This window comes from Antechinus flavipes, chromosome 1 (genome assembly GCF_016432865.1).
Source record: "Antechinus flavipes isolate AdamAnt ecotype Samford, QLD, Australia chromosome 1, AdamAnt_v2, whole genome shotgun sequence".
NCBI classification, from domain to species: Eukaryota; Metazoa; Chordata; class Mammalia; order Dasyuromorphia; family Dasyuridae; genus Antechinus; species Antechinus flavipes.
In genome coordinates this window covers 495535368-495556573 of record NC_067398.1, presented here as the reverse complement: position 1 = coordinate 495556573, position 21206 = coordinate 495535368, and the positions used below count along the sequence as shown (strand labels likewise).

Genomic DNA, 21206 nt, shown 5'->3' with positions numbered 1-21206 from the left:
AGTTCACTCTTTTTAAACTTTCTGGCCTCTTAACTTGTTCCTTTCCTCCTCCCTTCAACCTCCCACAACCCCATATACTCCCCCTCTTCATCACCCCCTCGATTTCCTGCCATACTTCAAGTACCACCACTTGCCAGAAGCCTTTTCCTCAATGCTAGTGCCTTACTTCTTACAGAAGGACAAGGCACTAACATTAGCGACTTCTTCCACTTTCAGGGCACCTAGGTAGCATAATGGATAGAGTAAGGGACCCTAGAGTCAGGATGACTCCTCTTCCTCCATTCAAATCTGGCTTCAGATACTTACTAGCTATGTGCAAATAACTGAGCAAGTCACTTAAACCCTATTTACCTCAGTTTTCTCATCTGTAAAATGAGCTGGGAAAGTAAATAGTAAACTTTTGTCAAGATCTAGTCATAAAGAGTCATAGGGTCATAAAGACTAAAATAACTGACTAAAATAACTGAACAAAAACATTTCCAATTTATCCTTTATATATAGTGTATGCAAAGTTGTTTGTTAGACAGTTTCTTTCCCCTTAGAATATGACCTCTTTGAAGACAGGGATATTTTCTGCCTTTCTATTATATATCTCCATTGCTTAGCAAAATGGTTAGCACATTATAAGCACTAAACATGGACTTGTTGATTTGAACTGTTAATTGTGGAGACACTAGTGTTTGTTGTTAGTTTGTACTCAGTTATCAAATGTAACTTGAATTCCTTTGAAGGAGAGAAAAGGAGTTCAGGAAAAAAACAGCTTCAATTTTTTTTCCTTTTTACCATTATTATAAGTGTATACACATTTATATCTATAAAAATTTAAATTTTCATATTAACAAGCCCAGTAGAGTAAGCATCCAAGATTAGTTCAAATTACATACAGAGATACCCATGAAAGCATCCAGATAGAACTCTGTTAATGCCCCCAGCCAGACTAAGAGAACTCTATTCAGTTTTGTACTTAATCAAAATGGGGCCTCTGAAATCAGAATAACATCCAAGGGGCTGATTAATTATGTCTTACCATGTAAATATTTCTGTAATGTGTAAGCAAATGGAGGCCATAGATAAACATGCTTCTGGTTAGTAATCACTTTCAGTTATTCATTTTTCACCTACTTAAGAGATTCTTCCTGATGACACATCTCAAACTAATTGTTAAAATGAAATAGAAACTGAAATGGTACATTAAACTTGCAAAAAGGCTTCTTTGTGTATTTATAAGATCTACCTCCTGTAAAAATCAAACATGAAGGGTATTCCACTGTAAGTGATGTCTGCAAGGGACAAGCTAGAGAAATAATATCATTGTTTCATAAATATTTCATATTTGCTCAATCATCAGATATTTACTGAGTTTTGAATATTAAAGCAATATTAAGACTCTATACTTGATAAAGCAGCACAGAATATAACCAGTACATGTCTTATTGCACTGTCTCCATTTGTAGTATATGACAGTCAACAAGCATTTTTAAGTCATATTTTTTAGTATGTGTCAGTCAACAGGCAATTTTTGAACACCTAGTATGTGCCTGACATTGTGCTAAGTACCTAGTAGGCAAGGAAAAGAAATAAGTATTTAAAGTACCTTCTATATGTCAGACATCATGCTAGGTATTATGATCCCCTGTAAGTCTACCAACTTCACAAAGTAGACACTTTTATTACTCTTTTTATTGTTGAGGAAAGCTCAGTTGAGGAAACCAGGCAAACAGAAGCTAAGTGACTTATTCACATAAGTAAGAACCCGAGGCTAGATTTAAAGTCAGGTTTTCTTGATTCCAGGTTTAGTGCTCTATCCACTATCTAGCCACCAAGTATCTTCAGTACCCTGCCTTTTTATATAAAGAAAGGCAAACATAATCTTTGGTTTCAAGGACCTCACAGTCAAATGAGGGAGACAATATGCAAATAATTCTGTATAAACAATATACCTCAAAGGTATATTGGGGATAATCAATAGAGAGAAAGCACTAGCATTGAGGGAAACTAGGGGCAAAGGCCTCTTGCAAAAAGTGGGATTTTACCTGAGACTTGAAAGGAAATCCAGAAGATGGAGATGAAGAAAACACCTAGACCTGGGGGAAAGTCAGTTTTACCATAGTAGACAAAAGGACTGTCTTATTTTAGGAAGTTCAAATAAGCCACTGGTACTGGATTAAAAAGTATATGGAGGGAAGTAAAATATAAGATTTGAAAGATGGGGAGAGACCAGGTTACAAAGGAACAGAAGATTTTATATATGATTCTGGAGATAATAGGGAGGCACTGGTATTTAGGAGGTGACTTACACTTACAGTTTATAAATATCACTTTGATAGCAGAATGAAAAATGAAGTGGAGTGAGGAAAAACACAAGGCAGGGAGAACAACTGGAAGGCTATTTCAATATTCTAGGTGTGAAGATGATAAGGGTCTACACCAAGATGTTGGTGGTGTCAGAAGAGAGAAGAGAATGTATACAAAAGAAATGAAATCAACAGGTCTTGGTAAAAGATTGATATGGAGACTTAAGTGTGAGGAATAGAGAGAGGATAACAATTAGATTGCAAGCCCTATTCAGTAATAGGCAAGCTAAGAAGAAGGGAGAAATTTAGAGGAAAATAATGAAGTCAGTTTTAGATAATGTTGAATTTAAGATGTTCATTCATTAGGCAGTTGGAGATCCAAGACTTGAGGTCAGAAGAAAGGTTAGGACTGGATAATTAAACATGAATATTATCTGTATAGAGATGATAATTGAATCCAGATGTTACCTAAATTCACATAACTCTTATGGAGATAAACATTTCAGGTTACAAAAGAAGAGTTTTAGAGCTTCTTATTTTATTAATCTAATATCTTCCAGAAAGATAGAAGGATTTAGATACCATCTTACAGATCATTAATTTTGTTAATTAGCAAGCATTAATTTTCTCCTCTTCCCCTCTCTCTCCAAGTACAAAGAAAAAATTCTTATAAGAGAAAAAAACCTAATCCTTGTAACAAATAAGCATAGTCAAGAAAACCAAATTCCCACATTCTTCATGTTCAAAAAATGTACGTTTCATTCCATAACTTGAATTCATAATCTATCTTATCATCTGTCCTTTGGTATCATGATTTGACATGATTGCATCAATCAGAGTTCTCAAATCTTTCAGATTTGTAGTAATTTTTCCCCCTGATTTTTCAAGTCTAGTTTTCTACTAAAAGACCATGGTAACAATGTTATTTTTAAGAGTCCACAAAGAACAAGATACACATTAAAAAATATGAATGGGAATATGATTTAATTTCATCATTCAGTATTGAGCAATTGTACTAGTATGGCAGCTAAGAATTGAAACAAGTAAATAAAACCCAGGAAGTATTTTGATTGAATTTTGATCCCAAAATATGCTAGGAATGACAATAACACATTGTTTCCTTAACCTTTCAGCCTGAATAATTTAATCAGAAAAAGCAAAGGACCAATTTTTGAAACCAGGGTATAATTTTTCTTAGTTCTTTAGAACGGGTTGAGAGAGCAAGAAATCTGTGAATATTTCCTATAATGCATATGGAATACAAATTTTGTGTGTGTGTGTGTGTGTGTGTGTGTGTGTGTAAAACTTTAAGTTCTAAGTCAACTATGAAAAATAACAATTAGCAAGTAACAACATTGCTTTTTAAAATTATTACTTCAATATTTTAAGGACTCATGATTTCATATTTGAGATTGTTCTCATTCCACCATCATAGATACAACTATTCTATATCTTTATAGCTGTGTTACTGTAAATTAAAAATTAATTATTGATCTGATAATGATGAAACTATCTACATAAAATTAATTATTGATCTGATAGTAATGAAACAATCTACATTTAACTAGGCAGCTATGCTAGTCCTCTGAAAATAGTTTACCACTCAATTGAAATTCTCGAAGTCTTTTCAGCTTAGTGAACTTGTTTAGAATTCATATTTGATGATGGTGTGGCTTTTGAGAACTCATGGTTATTTCCGTGCCACAATAGAATTCAAGCAGAATGTTAGTAAAGTTTAAATGATCATCTTAAAAAAAAAAAAACTACATTAAAAAAGAACTGAACCTTGAAATAATGTGCTCTTGTGACTGACAATTTTAATAACAGAATTTGAGAATTAGAAGAGACCTCCAAACATGAAGCAATCTTATCTCATTCCCAACAAGTTGTTGTCCTGAAACCAACTTAATTTGTCTTATTGAATTGCCATATTTTCCAATAATAGTAGACTTGAGGTATGTAGGAGGTTCTGAACAAATCAAGGATGAAGCCCCACCCCCGCCTCAGCTAAACATCATTTATTATTTCTTCTCCCATGTGACTGTCCAGTCTGTTTAATAGAAGCCTCTAAAGAAGCTTGAAGTCTTCTTGAAGCAAAACTTTTTGAACAGCTCACACTATACTGAGAACCTAGTGTCAACAATTTATTCCTCTAGTTCATCCTTCAATATTCTACTCCTTATCCTCTATACACTATTGCAAACATTGTTTATGTAGCTTCTGTTATAACATTACATCCTGAAAGATAGTGTTCATGAGTATAGGAAAAATATAGGAAGTGGGAGTCAGAAAAACTGAATTTGAATCTTCACTTGTTATAGAACAGTTATGTGACAATGGGTCTCAGTTTTCTCATCTGTAAAATGAGTAGTTAGTCTACATGATCTCTATCTGCTTCAGAGTCATCATCCTAGAAACTATTTCTAGTTTCTTCTCACTGCCTCAAGTAATCATCCTCTTGTCTTCAATAGTGACTGCAATAGTGAAATTGTCCTAGTGTATAACTCACTTTAGGACTAATAGTTTTGTCAGGAGATAAAAAGCATTCATTAGTTTCTCTTATCTTGCCCTTAGGTCATAGTCTCTTAGATACCTGATTTAAAATATGAAACAAAACCCTTGTAATCTAGTAGCTCCTCCACTGAAGTCCTACTCTAATGCTTCATCATGTTCTGGATGGCATCCTGAGTTCTCAAAGGCTATGAAAGCAGAATACAAGTTCTGGCAGATTTCTTCAAGCTGGAAAAGCTTTAAATCTGGCAGATGACAGACCATAATCTATGGTGGATCAACTAGCTAGGCCAAGTTTGAAGGCGAACTTTTTACCAGACTAGCCAGAAAGTAATTAATTTTTTTTTTTTTTTGCCTATAACACTTAAAGACCATCTATGAAGTTAAAGAGGGATGCAGTCTAATAATAATGATGATGATAACTAGTATTTATATAGTTCCTACTATATGCTAGACACCCTGTCAAGCTTTTTATAAATAATTATCTCGTTTGATCCTCACAACCAACCCTGAATAGTTTAGTTGATTCAGTCATGTCTGGTTTTTTATAACCCCATTTGGGATTTTCTTGGTAAAGATACTGAGGTAGATAGAGGATATTATTCCCAATTTACATTTGAGGAAATTAAGGCAAACCAAGATTGTGGTTTATCCAGCATCCCAGAGATAGTTAAGTGCCTGAGGCCATATTTGAATTTCAATCTTCTAGACTTCAGGTCTAACCCTCCTCTGTACTACTTCAATGCCTCAGTCTGCTTTAAAGGGTGGGGAAAGTTGGGGTGGAGAATAGGATGGGGCAAAATCATGAATTGAAGTTAATACAGTGTGGTAAAGTGATTATTCAAAATTAATTTATTATAAGGACATAAATTTACCCGGTGCAATCTGAATTCAGAATAGTTAGTATCTTCTGTATATGTATATGTTCATATAGACATACGTATGTATTTATTTATTTAAATGTATGCACATTTATAAGTATATGTATTGTTTATTTTAAGCACTAGGTATTAGATCTAACTGCTTAAATAAGGCTTTTTCACTATACCAGTAACTCCCAACTCTTCTCTGTCCCCAAGAGAACAATTGCCTATACATGTACCTCCTAAATGATAAAGGGGGATATTGTATACTTTTATTTTGGGGGAGAAGGGGGTAAAAAAGAAGACAAGAATTAGTTATAATTATACAAAAGGAAAATTCATAAAGCTGAAGAACTTTAGCTATCATTCTCAAGTTCTGAGTTTTAATGAAAATTCACCAAATTTGCATATTACCTAATCTATCTGTATCTTAATACTTTTGTTCTATTTTCCCAAAAAGATTACTGATATATGTGAATACATACAGAGTTATCTTTATTTCTTTAATTAGTACTTCATTTGTTCATACAAATACTTTATAGTCATTTAATGTGGTGGTTAAGCTATAAAGCATCCTTTTGAGAGAAGCTCAGAGGCAAGTTATTTAATCTATTTACCCTAAACTGGCTGTAATTATAATTCACATCTAAATTCACTGAAATTTTGGAGTCTATACCAGTGACCTGTAAGTTACTTTCACTCTTGAAAAGTTAAGAAACTTCTTACAATGAATTCTCAAACTCCTTTTTTTTTTCTGACTGTGAAAAGTCATAAAGAATTTAGTCCAAGTTAGATGACATGACAAGCCATCTTACAGAAGATGCATAACATTTCTGTTAGAGTATCTGCTAGATAAATGTACTTGAGCTTTATGTTGCTATCCAAGCTAAGAAAGAAATTATTTCCCTCTCCCTCAGGAGATAAAGACTCTCAACTCTGCTATATAACATATAACTCAATTGATAAAAACTTTGCTTTCTGGATGTATTTTATTCCAGGCCTCAAAAGCACTTAAGGTTTTGATGCTTTTCAATTTTGCTTAAGTTTAGCAAAAATAAGTTTTCCATAAAGAACAAAATAAATAGTATTTAGTCAATATTCCTTGACTTAAGTTTTGTTATTCTTAAAGACAGAAACTACTTTCTCCATATATAAGGTGGATGGAAAACATTAAAATACTTTAAGTTTTGCCAAAAGTGAATGAATATTTTGGATCATGGCATAGGATTATAGTTCTATAGCTAAAATTTTTTAGCTTTTCAATACAATATCAATTTCCTTAAGATTCTCCAGTTTTCCTCAAATTATTTATTTTGTTTTTAGCAAAATTTCTTAGGTTTAGAGATGCTGAAATTCTACTGAGTTCTGGTTTTTTAAACAACTTAATTCTTCTCTGATTTTTAAGTGTAATAGTTCCAGATAATGAAAATTAAAAAAAAAACCCTCAAAATTAAGACAATTGTGTCCAGTAACATATAGTGATTATTTCTTAAATTTCTACTTAGTATTAAGCTCATTTTCTCTATATTTATGTAAAGCGATATATTGAATTTAGTCAGATTATTTTCTAAAAGAATTCAAACATCTTTAGGGCTAAAGTTCAAGCAAACAGTGTATCGTAGTGAAAAAAAAAAATGAATGTAAAACTCTTTTAAAATTAGGCTCCAAACTGCTTTTTGATTTAGCTAGTAATCACTTTTACACTACAAATTGACCATCTTGCTCTTCCTCACACAAGAAAGAATTTCTACAAATTGTCCCCCCAAAGCCTGGAACAATTCTCTCTTTACCTCGACCTTATAGAATGCCTAGTTTCTTCTCATACTCACGCCAGATTATGGTAGCAAGAGGTTTTTCCTGACAACCACCCTACCCCCTTTTTATTACTTTATAGGTTTGTGTATATTTTGTACTATAATAATGTACTATAAATGTTATTATATATACCTATTTATGTATTTACACACATACATTCACATTACACACAAATTCCTTGAGGGTAGAGACTGGTTTTGTTATTTTGAAATTTGTTATCCTCAGGATTTATCAGAATGCCTGATACCTAATTTATTTAATTTGGAATCAAAACACCTGGGATCACAATCTCATTCTTCAATTTCCTCAATTGTAAAAAGCATTTACTTCACAGGGTTATTATAGGAAATCAAATAAGATAACGTATGTGCATAAAGCACTTAAACCCTAAATCTTCTATCAAAATATCATTTTTACACATAAACTTAAAAAACTTCTTTCAGCTCTAAGACTCTACAATTCTCCTCAAGCAAGGGTTCTTGATCTTTGTGTGTGTGTGCTACAGATCTCTTACGGAAGTTTGGTGAAGCCCATGCATCCCTCCTCAGAATGACTCCGGTTTAAAAAAAAAAAAGTTTAATTCATAACTGTAGGAAATGCTAAATTTCAGTTTAACGGTTAGTCAACGCGAAAATGTTAAGCTTTTTGGGAGTTTAATTTTTTTCTAATCCAAATTCATGTACTACCAGAGAGCTTTCTACAGATTCCGCATGAAATTCTCCTGTTATGAGGAGTTATAAAAAGCATTTAACAAAATGCTTCTGCCATGCCCTGCTTCTGAGCGAGCTACTAAGCCCCACAGCCAAACCGTTAGCATTAAGACAAAACACTGCATGCCGAGAACTAGCTCGACTGGGAGTCTCCCTGCAAGCCACGCCCTTTTATAGAGGGCCAAGAGGCGGGGCCTGGCGCGAGCTCAGGGAACTAAGCCACGATGGGTGTACAAGGGAAGCCCAACCTCGTGACGTCTCGCGGCGTCCCCAATGAGGGGGCGGGGCCGGCTCTGGCCGGCTTTTAGCAGCTTGTACCGGCAGTCTTTCCCTCCGCCTCTTCCCCTCCCCTTCCCCTCCCCCCCCCAAAAGCGCGGGCTGGCCCCAGGGCCGAAGTTCTGCTGGCCGGGCTCGGACGCCGGGGGAGGGGGGGGGGCAGTGAAGAGAACGGACGTCTCACTCCAGCGCCCGGAGGGGCTCTCCTCCTTTATTGGGACTCCTTCCTAGTCTGGCAGGCGCCCAAAGATTTTTGCGTAAAGTCCGGCTGCCTCGCGTGTCCCCGGTGTTTCGATCCCTTTTTCCCGGAATTCCCTCCACTTCCGGTCGGGCTGTGAGCTATCCTTCCCTCCTAACTTCCCCCCCATCTCCCCAAGAGCGCGCGAAGGGGTAAGTTTTGAGTCAGGATTGGGAGTGAGCGGGAGCGTGCTGGGGGGGAAAGGCTGGCGAGTGCTGTAATGGTTGAAAACAACCACATAGAATCCACCCTCTGCTCCTATGCCTTGGTTTTCCAGTTTAAGGAAACTGAGGCCTGGAGAGGGGCAGGGCCTGGCCCCGCCCCCTGGCTGTGTAGTCTCCTTATGTGAGAGAACTTAACGTTCCTCGGGTCCCTTTTTCTCCGCTTGTAGCTGAGCGCTGGGGCGCCGAAACCCGCTTATACCTCACTGGGACTAGCAGCTAGCGGGCCACCTCTTCGGGGAAGGGAGCGACTTGTACCGATTAAGCTCTGAAGTGTCCCAGGAATCAGACCCGGGGTCCCACGCTTGCATGCAATCCCTGTCTTTGCGTGCTCTCGCGCCTGGTGCCAGCCTGAGTGCGGAAAATGCAAAGTTTAGGATAAAGATAATCTATCGAGACCGTTTTCCATACAGAATTACTTTCTTTCCCTTCTATTTTTGACTTTGTTTTCCTGTGTAAAGATTCATTTCTCTTTTTCTTTCCTTTCTCTTCACTTCTCTCTTTTATTCCCCTTCCTTCTCTTCCTCTTCTCCTTGCCCCATCTTTTTTCTTCCCTCTTATTCTTTTCCCTTCCCACTTCTTTTCTATCTCTTCTCTACTCTTCCTCTACGCTTCCCTTCCCTCTTTCTCTTTTCTCCCTTTCCTCTTCTCTTTCTCTTCCATCCCTTTTCTCTACTTTTCCTCTTCCCTTCTCTTTCTCTTCTTCCTCCTTCCCCATCTCTTCTTTTTCTTTTCTTCCTCCTTCCCTCTTTCATCCCTTCTCTTCTTTAATATTCCCCTTCTCTTCCCTTTCTTGTTTTCTTTCGCTTCTCTCTTCTCTTCTCCCTTCTTACATTTCTTCCATTCTTTCTCTTCTCCTTCTCTTCCTTCTCCCTTTCTTTCTCCTCCTTCTCCCTTCTCTTCCTTTTTCCCCTTCTCACTTTTCTTCCATTCTTTTGTCTACTTCCCCCTCTTTTCTTTCTCTTCTTTCTCTGCTCTCCATCCTTTCTCTTCTTCTGTTCCCTTCTCCTTCTGTCTCCCTTTCTTTCTCCTTTCCTCTTCTTCCTCCTTTTCACTTTTCTTCCATTCCCTTCTTTACTCTTCTCCTCTTCTCTTTTCTTTCTCTTCCTTCTCTCCTTTCCTTTCTCTCTCTTTTCTCCCTCTCCCTCTTCCAGTAGCACAGTTTCAATTCAGTAACTTAAGTCCCCTATCTATATCCAGCTCTACATTTTTGCCCTGAGTCTAGTTCTATGCAGGCTCTTCCAAAAAACCTTATTTGTAGTTTTAAATTAAACTGAAAAGACTTTTGCAAAAATATTTTCAGTTCTGGTGGATGTCTTTAACGCCTAAATTTCAATATGTTCTAAACTGATCTCCAGATCCTGACTCTTAGAACTGCTTTTTCTAATTAGTTGCCAAGTCTTATAGATAATGCCTTAAGCAGTATCTCCAAGAATAGTTCTCTCTAACCACACAAATTGCTACTGCCTTAGTTCAATGCCACCCTTCCCCCTCCTTTATCTGTCTTAATTAATCTACCTGCCTTTAGTCTGTCACTTCTTTAATATAGCCATATATTTGCTAAAATGACCTTCCTCATGCATTGATCTGATTTTGTCATTCTCCTTTTGCTTGTAGACACAATACAAACTAATTTACCTATTATTTAAAGAATTTAATTCAAGAATCTGATTCCAAATTAACTTTCCTACTTTATTTCATTCTATTCCCATTTACTCAAGTTTAAATGCCCCAACCAGCTATAGGCATAAACTTCCTCCCCATGTCTAGAATACAAGAATTTATAGATTTCTTGTTCACATCTTTCAAGATTCATTTGACTCAGGTGGCACATCTGTGAAGATTTCTTTACCTAGGAGACCCAGAACTCAAAAGTGATCCATCTACAATTTTTTTTAGCATTTTCTTGAGAGCTTCCATATGAGATTTAGTATTTTAAAAGATCTTGAAGATTTAGTTCAATTCTTATTTTTAAAATTATTAAGTCTAGACCTGGAAAAAGAAACAGCTCTGAATATACATAGCTACTAACCAACAGAGCTGAAATTTCAAATTTTATTTTGTGTATATGTGTGTGTATGTGTATAATATGTGTGTGTGTATATGTATATGGTTTATCAAGTACTATATATGTGTGTTAATATATACTCATATAATTTATAAAGTCCTTTATCAAAAACAACCCTACAAGGTAATTAACTATTTACAGCAGAAATAATGCTGTATCAGTCAGAGAAGATGAATTTCAAATGCTGTGTGATCTTGAATATATTACTTTTTTGAGTTTTATTGTCTTCAGTAATTACATGAGGGTGTTAGATTAGATAACCTCAAAGATCCCATCCGTCCCCAATTCTATGAAACTCGGATCCTCATTTTATAGATAAGTTCATTGACCCAGCTAGTAAAATGTTGGAGCTGAAATAGAACACAGCTCTCCTAACTCCAAGCATTAGCAACTCTTCATCATATCATGCTTGCCTCTTGAGTGTAAGGCAAGGGGTAAATATCATGTACACAAATTGTTATTCTCTATTGTCTTATCCATCACATTAGATTTTAAGTTCCTCAAGGACTGAGACTTTCTTTCATCTTTGCCGCCTAGTGGGTCATAACATGTAGGCTAAATTGATAAAGTTCATAATTAATTTTAATCTCAAGGTAATAGCTTAGCACAGTGCTAGGAAATATAAGTATTAGACACAATATTTGTCCCATGAGGAACTTAAAATTTAGTTGGGAAAGAGGCATCACATGTTATCTGCCTACAATAATTTGATTAGGTAAATGCTATAGAAATTCAGAATAGGAATCATAGATTTTAGAGCTGGAAGGGAATATATGGGGCTTTAAAGTATTTTAGAATTTTGTGAAAATAAAATAAGTTACGTTGGAGAGAAGAGCACATAATTATGTTTTCTCTGTAGGGTTCTTATAAAATAAATAACTCTCTTAGGGTCTCCTATCTATTTTAGGCTACTACAGTAAAGTTTTATCTCTCATGATGATTTCTCCTTTTTGAAAGCCCAAGGCTTTATCAAAGTGTATTGTCTCACAGTTTATCTTTTCAGTTCTCTTACCTTAAAGATATGTTGTATCTTTTAGAGATACATTGTAAATATTAGTCTATCAAATGCCTAGTACAGACATTGTGTTGTAGAGAATGGGATTTGATGGCCTATTTAGTGTTTTGGTATACATCTTGGTTTTTTTTTTTTCCTGTTGAGATTATCAGGTTTTTTTCTATTTTTTCTTGCCTTTGAATATTTTACAGAATCCACATTTTAGTTGCTATATCTTGATTATTCTCCCAGGTTATGCTCCCCTACTTTCTTGGCTAGTTTGGTGCCTGGTTCGTAATATTAATTTCCTAGGGGCAGCTAGATGTCAAAGTAGAGTACAGGTTCTGGAATGGGAAGGACTTGAGTTCAAATCCAGATTTAGACACTTGACACTAGCTATGTGGCCTTAGGCAAGTCAGTTTGATTGCTTTGCCAAAAAAATCCCAAATTCTTTTCTTTCCCAACTCTTCTTATACTAGGGGATTTGAATAATCATTCTCTCATTTCTTCACTTCTTTACCTCAGTCACATATAGGGATGAATCACAAACTAGAACTTACTTTTATGCTTATATAGTCCACTTCCTGAATTAGAACCTTTGACATTATCCTTTCTGACCATACTCCATATATCTCCATCCTTCTTAAATGTATTCACCTTTAAGATATCCAAATTATTCTCCTTCAGTACTTCCATCCCTCAATATTTTCTTAGGCTGTTTATTCTGGTTTCATTTTTCTCCCTTTGTAATCTTTATCCAATAGTTAAATCATATATTGTTCCCTGTTTTTGATTGCCCTTGACCCTTTACCTAGTCCTATTGCCAATCACCCTTGCCTTCCCTTTGTTCTGTTGCTCCTCATCTTGACAGACATTAGCCCTGTATTCTTCCTGTCATCTAGCTCTTCTGTTTCCATTGAGGAGGTGCTGAATACCAGTCTAGAAATTTTCACCTATGCTGACTATATTATATTAATTATCATTAACCTCAACTGGACCCTCACTGTAACAAGGCAGACTTTTATTCCTTCTTAATTGATTCCTTTTTTCATTATACACAGTAACTATTTCAAACTTTTCCCTTTCTCAAGCCTTTTATATCTTCCCCTCTTTCTCAACTAAGGACTTTTTTTTTTCATTAAGAAAATAGAGACTGTTAACTTGAACTCTTGTTTCTCCCATTACTTAATCTTAAAATCCTTTGATATCACCTCCCATTCTCTCTTCCTTTCCTTTCCCCTCAGTTTCTGGCAGAGAGATGGCCCTTATTGCCAATACTTAAGTATTCATCTACCTGTGCACTTGATCCCATCTCTTCTCTTATAGTAGATATCCTTAATCTCCAGTGTCTCCTCTATTTCTACTTAATTCTTCCTTACCATCTTCAAACATTCTAAAGAATCATCCTGAAAAAAGTCTTCACGATACACTTCTTTTCCCCTCAAACTTTTATTCTGTACCTTACCTGCCATCTTCACCTAAACTCCTTGTAAAAATTGTCCTCTTTCTCTTTTTATCTCCACTTTCCACTTATTTTTTCTCCTCTTACACCTCAACTCTTTTCTTCACAACCCTTCACTCAATTGAAATTGCTCTCTAAAGTTTCCATTGAGCTCTTACTCACCAAATCTGGTATTCCTTTCTTAGTCCTTATCCTTCTTTACCTCTGTTGTATTTGACAGTAATGCAAATACATTACTTAAGGTTCTTTTCTTTTTGGTTTTTCTTTGCGTCTTCAATGCTTGGCTCAGTGGTTAGGACAATCTGCTTAAGTTTGTTAACTGACCTGTCTGACCATTCCTCTGTCTCTTTTGCTGGGTCATAATTCTTATCATGCCTGCTACGGTGGATATTCTCTAAGGTTCTGTCCTAAATTCCTTTGTTTTTTCCTCTACACTCTCAGTAACCATGAGTTTAATGATCATTTCTTTACACGTGATCTTCATGTCCATACAAAATCAGTCTCTATGTCTCCTCTGATTTTTAATCCCATGTCACCTTTTGGATGTTTCAGACTGGATGCCCCCAGAGACATCTTCAATTGACCATATCTAAAACTGAATTCATCTTTCCCCTTAAACCCTGCCCTCTTCTACATTTCCCTGTATCTGCCCCAAGGTATTAATGTCTTTCCAGTCTCACAGATTTAGAACTTTGGCACTACCTTGAACTTTTCATTCTCCCTTAACTAATACATTCAAACAACATCTCTCATATCCAACCCCTTCTCACCACTCACACAGCCATCATCGTAGTCTAGGCTCTCCTTACCTTTTGTCCCACAAAGGCTTGTACCTTTTCGTACCCTTTTAATGCACTCCATCAAACAGAATACTTCTCTTGTTCAGGCACTTTCTTCTTTCATGAAGCTCTTCTAATTAACCCAGTTTTTTCTGTCTTCCTTCCCAAACTACTTTGCATATATTTGTATTTATTCGCTTTATATTTAGGCTATATATATATTTATAGGTGTACTTGTTTTCTTCTTTCAAATGGAAACTTTGCTTAAATTCCTTGATTGGACATCTAACTTTATTATTATTTTTTTAAATAACTTTTTATTGATAGAACGCATGCCAGGGTAATTTTTTACAGCATTATCCCTTGCATTCACTTCTGTTCCGATTTTTCCCCTCCTTCCCTCCACCCCTTCCCCCAGATGGCAAGCAGTCCTTTACATGTTGAATGGGTTGTAGTATGCTGGTCATTCCTTACAGAATAATAATATTCCATAACATTCATATACCACAATTTACTCAACCATTCTCCAATTGATGGACATCCTTTCATTTTCCAGCTTCTAGCCACTACAAACAGGGCTGCCACAAACATTTTGGCACATACAGGTCCCTTTCCCTTCTTTAGTATCTCTTTGGGGTATAAGCCCAGTAGAAACACTGCTGGATCAAAGGGTATGCACAGTTTGATAACTTTTTGAGCATAGTTCCAAATTGCTCTCCAGAATGGCTGGATGTGTTCACAATTCCACCAACAATGTATCAGTGTCCCTGTTTTCCCACATCCCCTCCAACATTCCCCATTATCTTTCCCTGTCATTCTAGCCAATCTGACAGGTGTGTAGTGGTATCTCAGAGTTGTCTTAATTTGCATATTTTCATATGTCTATAAATAGTTTCAATTTCTTCATCTGAGAATTGTCTGTTCATATCCTTTGACCATTATCAATTGGAGAATGGTTTGATTTCTTATAGATTAGAGTCAATTCTCTATATATTTTGGAAATGAGGCCTTTATCAGAACCTTTGATTGTAAAAATGTTTTCCCAGTTTATTGTTTCCCTTCTAATCTTGTTTGCATTTGTTTTGTTTGTACAAAAACTTTTCAATTTGATATAATCAAAATTTTCTATGTTGTGGTCAATAGTGATCTCTAGTTCTTCTTTGGTCATAAATTCCTCCCTCTTTCACAGGTCTGCGAGGTAAACTATCCTATGCTCTTCCAATTTATTTTTCATCTCATTCTTTATGCCTAGGTCATGAATCCATTTTGACCTTATCTTGGTGTACGGTGTTAAGTGTGGGTCAATGTCTAGTTTCTGCCATACTGATTTCCAATTTTCCCAGCAATTTTTGTCAAATAATGCATTCTTATCCCAGAAACTGGTGTCTTTGGGTTTGTCAAACACTATATTATTAAAGTTATTGTCTGGTTTTGGACATCTAACTTTATGGGAAGATTTCATCTCAGTTAATTTGAGCCAGTTAATGACTGAAATCAGTTTCTTGTTCACCTATGGTAAGGGGTTTCTTATAGGGGATGATGTTGAAACACTAAAATGAGAGTTGGCAAATTATCAGTAGGTTTCTTATGTATGTAATGTTTTAATGGTGACTCATTCATCGTGTTCCTAGTATTTATTTGATTTACTTGATTATCTTTTCCAACTTGGTAACTGATAATTCAAAATATTTATTAGTCTTGACAAAGAAAAATAACTTTACTGTTCCTCTAAACATTACCATCTTTAAAATTCTTTGTTAATATACTTATTTGGATAGTCCTTCATTGTTTCATATATCTTTGATCCCTGTATAGTCAGTTTCTGTCTCTTGTCTTCTCCTGTTTTATGAACAGAAAAGGCAATCATAACTGAAGTGACCATATAACTTTAACTTAGGAACAGTTTCTCTATCTGGTCTGATGACTTTTTATAGTCAGAAAGATCTGAATGTAAAAGCTGTGTCTGATACTTGGTAACTGTGTGACACTTGGAAGTGTCTTTACTGAGTACAGGTTTCCTTATCGGTAAAACTGAAAATAGTATAGGAATCTTCCTCTCTAGCTTTTTGTAAAGCTAGACAAAAAGACAAAGCTCTTTGTAAACCTTAAACGTACTATTTTTAAAAGTTAGTATTCTGTGTGGATGTGTGTTTGTTTTTGAGCGTGTATATATATGTATCTATATGTAAATATTGATATAGATATATATCTACATATATATCTTTATGTTAAGATGACTATCCTCCTAATTCAGTTTTTTCTTAGGATGTGTCCCGATTTTTATCCAATGTTTTGTTAATTAATATATCAATCCTGAATGTGAAAATAGTCACTTTCTTTGTACTAAGAAAAATCAATTGGATAAGATTAAAAAAAAAATAGAAGAATATAATCAAATGTATATTGATCATTTGTGGCTTATAATCTTTTACTCAAAATGTCTTTGATTTAGCATAACTTCTACAAAAGTTCTTTTCTTATGAAAAGAAATTGATGATTACCTGAAAACAATTTAAATTTAATTCAAGATTAAATTCCTGGAGTTGTGGTGTCATCCCACATATATCCCTCTTCCCTCACTTACAGGGTGATCATTTGTACATAAATTTAACAAACATTCAAACATGGGTTTTGACCCATGTAATTATTTTTCATCCATAACTGCAAGTCACACATTTGTAAAGCGTTATAATGACATTACCAATTTTGACGTGTTGTAATGACATTATCAATTTTGTTGTGTCTCACCACAGCTGTCCCAACTCTCTTCACAGAAACAACTTCATAACTATGTAATGTAACAGCAAGGTGAGGAGAGAACATCAGGTAAGCAGAAGATTGGGACCAAAGAGAGCAAGATGAATGTTCCTGCAAGTAGTTGTGGTAGTCCCAATTCTGCAGAAATAGGCAGTGATTTTAAAGACCTCTGGACAAAACTGAAGGAATGTCATGACAAGGAAGTACAAAGTAAGTTTTTTTTTTTTTTTTCAGTTTTGTCTTTCCTTTTTTAAGCAATGTTGTTATAAAGATACATATAAGATAAAGAGAAATGAATGTTGCCTGAATCAAGCCCTTACTTTTTGAATGCTACAGAGATATGATCACTTTGAAGATCACTTTTTCGGTTGACCATTTGTACTCCATAAGTTAGCTTTGGTCTACAAACAACCACAAGTGTATTAATGAATGTTTGTTAATAGTGTAACTAGACTACATTGTCCCATCTAACTCTAAATTCTTAGATTATAATGCATTTAGTAGTGGAATAGCATTAAAAACTGAGTCATTATAATATGGAATTCATTATAAAATCAATAAATTTTAGAGCCTGTCCAAAGTCATTTAGTTATTTTAAGGACCTCATGATGGCATACCTCCAACCGTAAAATAACTTGATGAGATGCTAAGGCTACTGTTATTGCAAGCTCCAACATTATTCTTAAATTATTTTTAACTTGGATTTTTCAGTGAATTTTAGTTTCATTGGAATTACTTTTTATTGGAAAATGTTTCATGAGAAATGTATTATCACTCTAAATAGTGACTTTTAAAATTGTTAATTTGCCTTTAAAAGTTAAATTTCACTTTTTTACTTCCCAAATGAATGTATATAATTAGAATTCTGTATTTTATTAGATTTCATAATTCCTTTGAAATTTTGAGTAATATCAATAACAACAGGCTAAATAAAATTGAAGAGAGGCATTGATATTATTTTGCTTCCTTTTTAAAAAATTGACTTGCCATATTACCTTGACAGTTAATGAATTAGCTTTAAATAGTTTTTATGCATCTGAAATGAAAGTCATGCCTTTCTTGGCTTTAGTGAATAATGTAAGATATTTGAGATTGAGGAATGCATTAGTTAAAAGTTTTTAGAGATCTGGAAGATCAGTGAAAGAAAATTATGGAGAAGCTGCAGGAGAGAGAGAGAGAGGGAGAGAGAGTGAGTAGAGTGTGTGTGTGTGTGTGTGTGTGTGTGTGTGTGTGTGTGAAAATATTTTTCATTTTAAGTTTAGGCTAAACAGACATTAAGTAAGGCTATTAACATAAAAAAGTAACTTTCAGATCTACCAAACAACTGTACCCACCTCCCAACCTCTACCTCCCTTCCATTCTTTTTTTTTTTTTTTTAATAGCTTTTTATTGACAAAACATATGCATGGGTAATTTTTTAACATTGACCCTTGCAAAAACTTCTGTTCCAACTTTTCCCTTTCTTCCCTCCACCCCCTCCCCTAGAGATGGCAGGTAGTCCCATACATGTTAAATATGTTAAAGTCTATGTTAAGTACAGTATATGTATACATATTTACACAGTTATTTTGCTGCACAAGAAAGATTGGATTTAGAAAGAAGGTAAAAATAACCTGGGAAGAAAAACAAAAATTCAAGCAAACAATAACAGAAAGAATGTAAATGCTATGTTGTGGTCCATACTCATTTCCCAGTGTTCTTTTGCTGGGTGTAGCTGGTTCTGTTCAGTAATGATCAGTTGGAACTGATTTGGATTCTCTTATTGCTGAAGGTAGCCATTCCATCAGAGTTGATCCTCATATAGTATAGTTATTGAAGTATATAATAATCCTCCCTTCCATTCTTGAGAAGCTTTTCTAGAGTATGATTAATTGTGGCTACAATTAAGTGTGAGTAAATGAAGTAGAGCAGCATCAAATTTAAACTACAGTAGTAATAATATATATTTTTAAAACTTAGTATTCCTTTGTGATCTCAAAGTGAAACAAAGATAACCTCTTAAATTATATAGCATGGTTTAGAACAGTCAGAAAGTCAAAAAGACTCAGATCTAGCCTTAGTTATTAGCTGGGTGACCCTAGGCAAATTAGTTTCCACAACTATAAAATGGGGATAATAATTGTATCTACCTCCCAAGATTGTTGGGAAGATCAGATGGGTTAATTTCTGTAAAGCACAGTGCCTGGCACATAGCTGCTTAATAAATGCTTATTTCCTTTTCTTCCTTCATTAATGACACTAAATATTTTAAGTAATCTTATGTTTCCATGAACATCTTTTAAAGAAAAATTAGCATTTTACCAAACAATAGTATATTTTGAAATATTCATCAATTAATCTTACCTTTATAGCTTAACTAGCTTTGAGAACTTTGTATTACCTATTAGAGACCCTGTGGCATTTGGTACATTTTCTCAAATAATTTGCTGTTTTTTTTTGTTTATTTTTTAATGTCCATTAGAAACTAACAAACCTAAGGATACTTTATCTAGATAGAATAGATAACTTTTACTTAAAACTAAGACTTTTCATATTCTTGACACTTGATGTTTATAATTTTTCAATAGCATTGCTTTATTATTTTTTTAATCACATCCTTTTGGATTCCTTAAATTCTAAGAACTTCCCTTTTAAGAAATGTGAGAGTCTCATGGGGGGAAAATAGCAGTATAATTCTTTATAATATAGCCTGCTTTTTTTGTATCTGAGTGGTAATAAATTACATAATTGCTACAAATATGCTCTAATCAGCCATAGTACCATCATTAATTGAGTTTATACAGAAAATTTCCAAGGGAGAGCAATTTGGCAATTCGTCGTTTGTTTGCCTATTATATATAATAAAGAGAAGGGGAAAAATTTTGCAGTTAATGTACGAAATATCCTTTTCCCATTTATTTGATGGCATTTAAAATTTTTTTAATGATAACTTAAAGGTCACTTAAAATCATTCTTTGGGTGGATTCAGGCACATTTGCCAGTAGGCAGACTTTTTTTTCTCGTGTTCAGTGTTTCCCTTTTAATTTTTGTGTAAAATTAGATCCTCTCTCTATGTGATAACATCAAAGTCATGCCTGAAGGATAGTTAATTTTTTAAGAAGGTGGGGATCCTCTTATAGAACCAGTATATGAGACTATTTGAGAGACATCAAACATGGACTTGCCTGGACTATATTTGTTTGAGGTTTAGAAATAGAGATGAAAATTGACTCATTTCTTTTAAATCTGGGTGTCAGCAAAAACCAAGTTTTTATGAATGGTGGTACCTGAAGAAAAATGCATTTTCACTTGAATATTCTATTCACAGATAAATATTTACATGTACCCAAACATCTTACCATATGTATCCAAAGGCAAAATTTGGTTAAGCATTGTAATGTGTTATTTTAATGTACCATTTCACAGTGTAATTATGGTTGAAGCTTTTCTCTTAAAGATTGTTTTTAATCCCATATATGTTCATAGGAACTGAAAACAGGTTTTCATTAGTTATTGTTTTAGGATCTTCAGATAAATTATTTCATACTAAAAAAAAATACCAGTGTGTTTTATAATTTTATTCAATCAGATATCATGCAAGTGTAAACACAATGTTTTAGAAAAGCCTCATGAAGATTTTAATTTGTTCAGAGTTGATAGAAATTATGTTTAAAGTTTCCTTATTTTTCTTGATGAATAATCTTTCAGAAATCTTGAATTGATTCTGCTTCCTTTCTATATTATTCTTATTTTTCTAATTACTTTCAGGTATAAGATACATTAATGATGAATTAGAATTAGAAAATTTTATTTCCCAGATTCATTATTGTTAAAAATATATATCTTGTGGGTGCTCAATTCAGTTGTGGTTTTATATCTCAGCAAAGGTATTTTCCACAGCTTGCAAGTATGTTCAAATATTTTATATCATGTTATTGAACCTATTCGCTTTAAAATGAAAATAGGACTATATAGACATGATACACTTAGTTTTGATTCACAGTTCACATAGATGAAACACAATTATTTGTAATTAAAATATAAATTCATGTGATAAATATGGGTAAATAATATGGATTAAAAATTTTAACTTTGAAATTTCTGTCCACCAAAGAAACATTAGCAACAGTGTTAATATTCAAAGTTTAAGGAGATGATCTGCTCTACATTAATCTGTTATTAAAAGGAGTGATTTTATGCACTTGTTTGATATTTGGGGAAGCGTCGATCTTTTTAAAT

At 34.5% G+C, this 21206-nt stretch overlaps 1 protein-coding gene across 3 annotated transcripts in view; it reads left to right on the top strand.

The window, feature by feature from the left end:
• The window catches only part of RBBP8 (RB binding protein 8, endonuclease), a 124502-nt gene that overhangs the window by 17208 nt on the left and 86088 nt on the right, over positions 1 to 21206 (top strand). For 2 of the 3 annotated variants that reach the window (XM_051970351.1, XM_051970349.1), the window contains exons 1-2: positions 8497 to 8859; positions 17006 to 17198. In XM_051970351.1, the coding sequence (XP_051826311.1) occupies positions 17090 to 17198 (109 nt within the window). In that variant the 5' untranslated portion in view covers positions 8497 to 8859; positions 17006 to 17089. Of the gene's footprint in view, positions 1 to 8496; positions 8860 to 17005; positions 17199 to 21206 lie in introns of those variants that run through there. The other variant, XM_051970350.1, reaches the window with a different exon arrangement.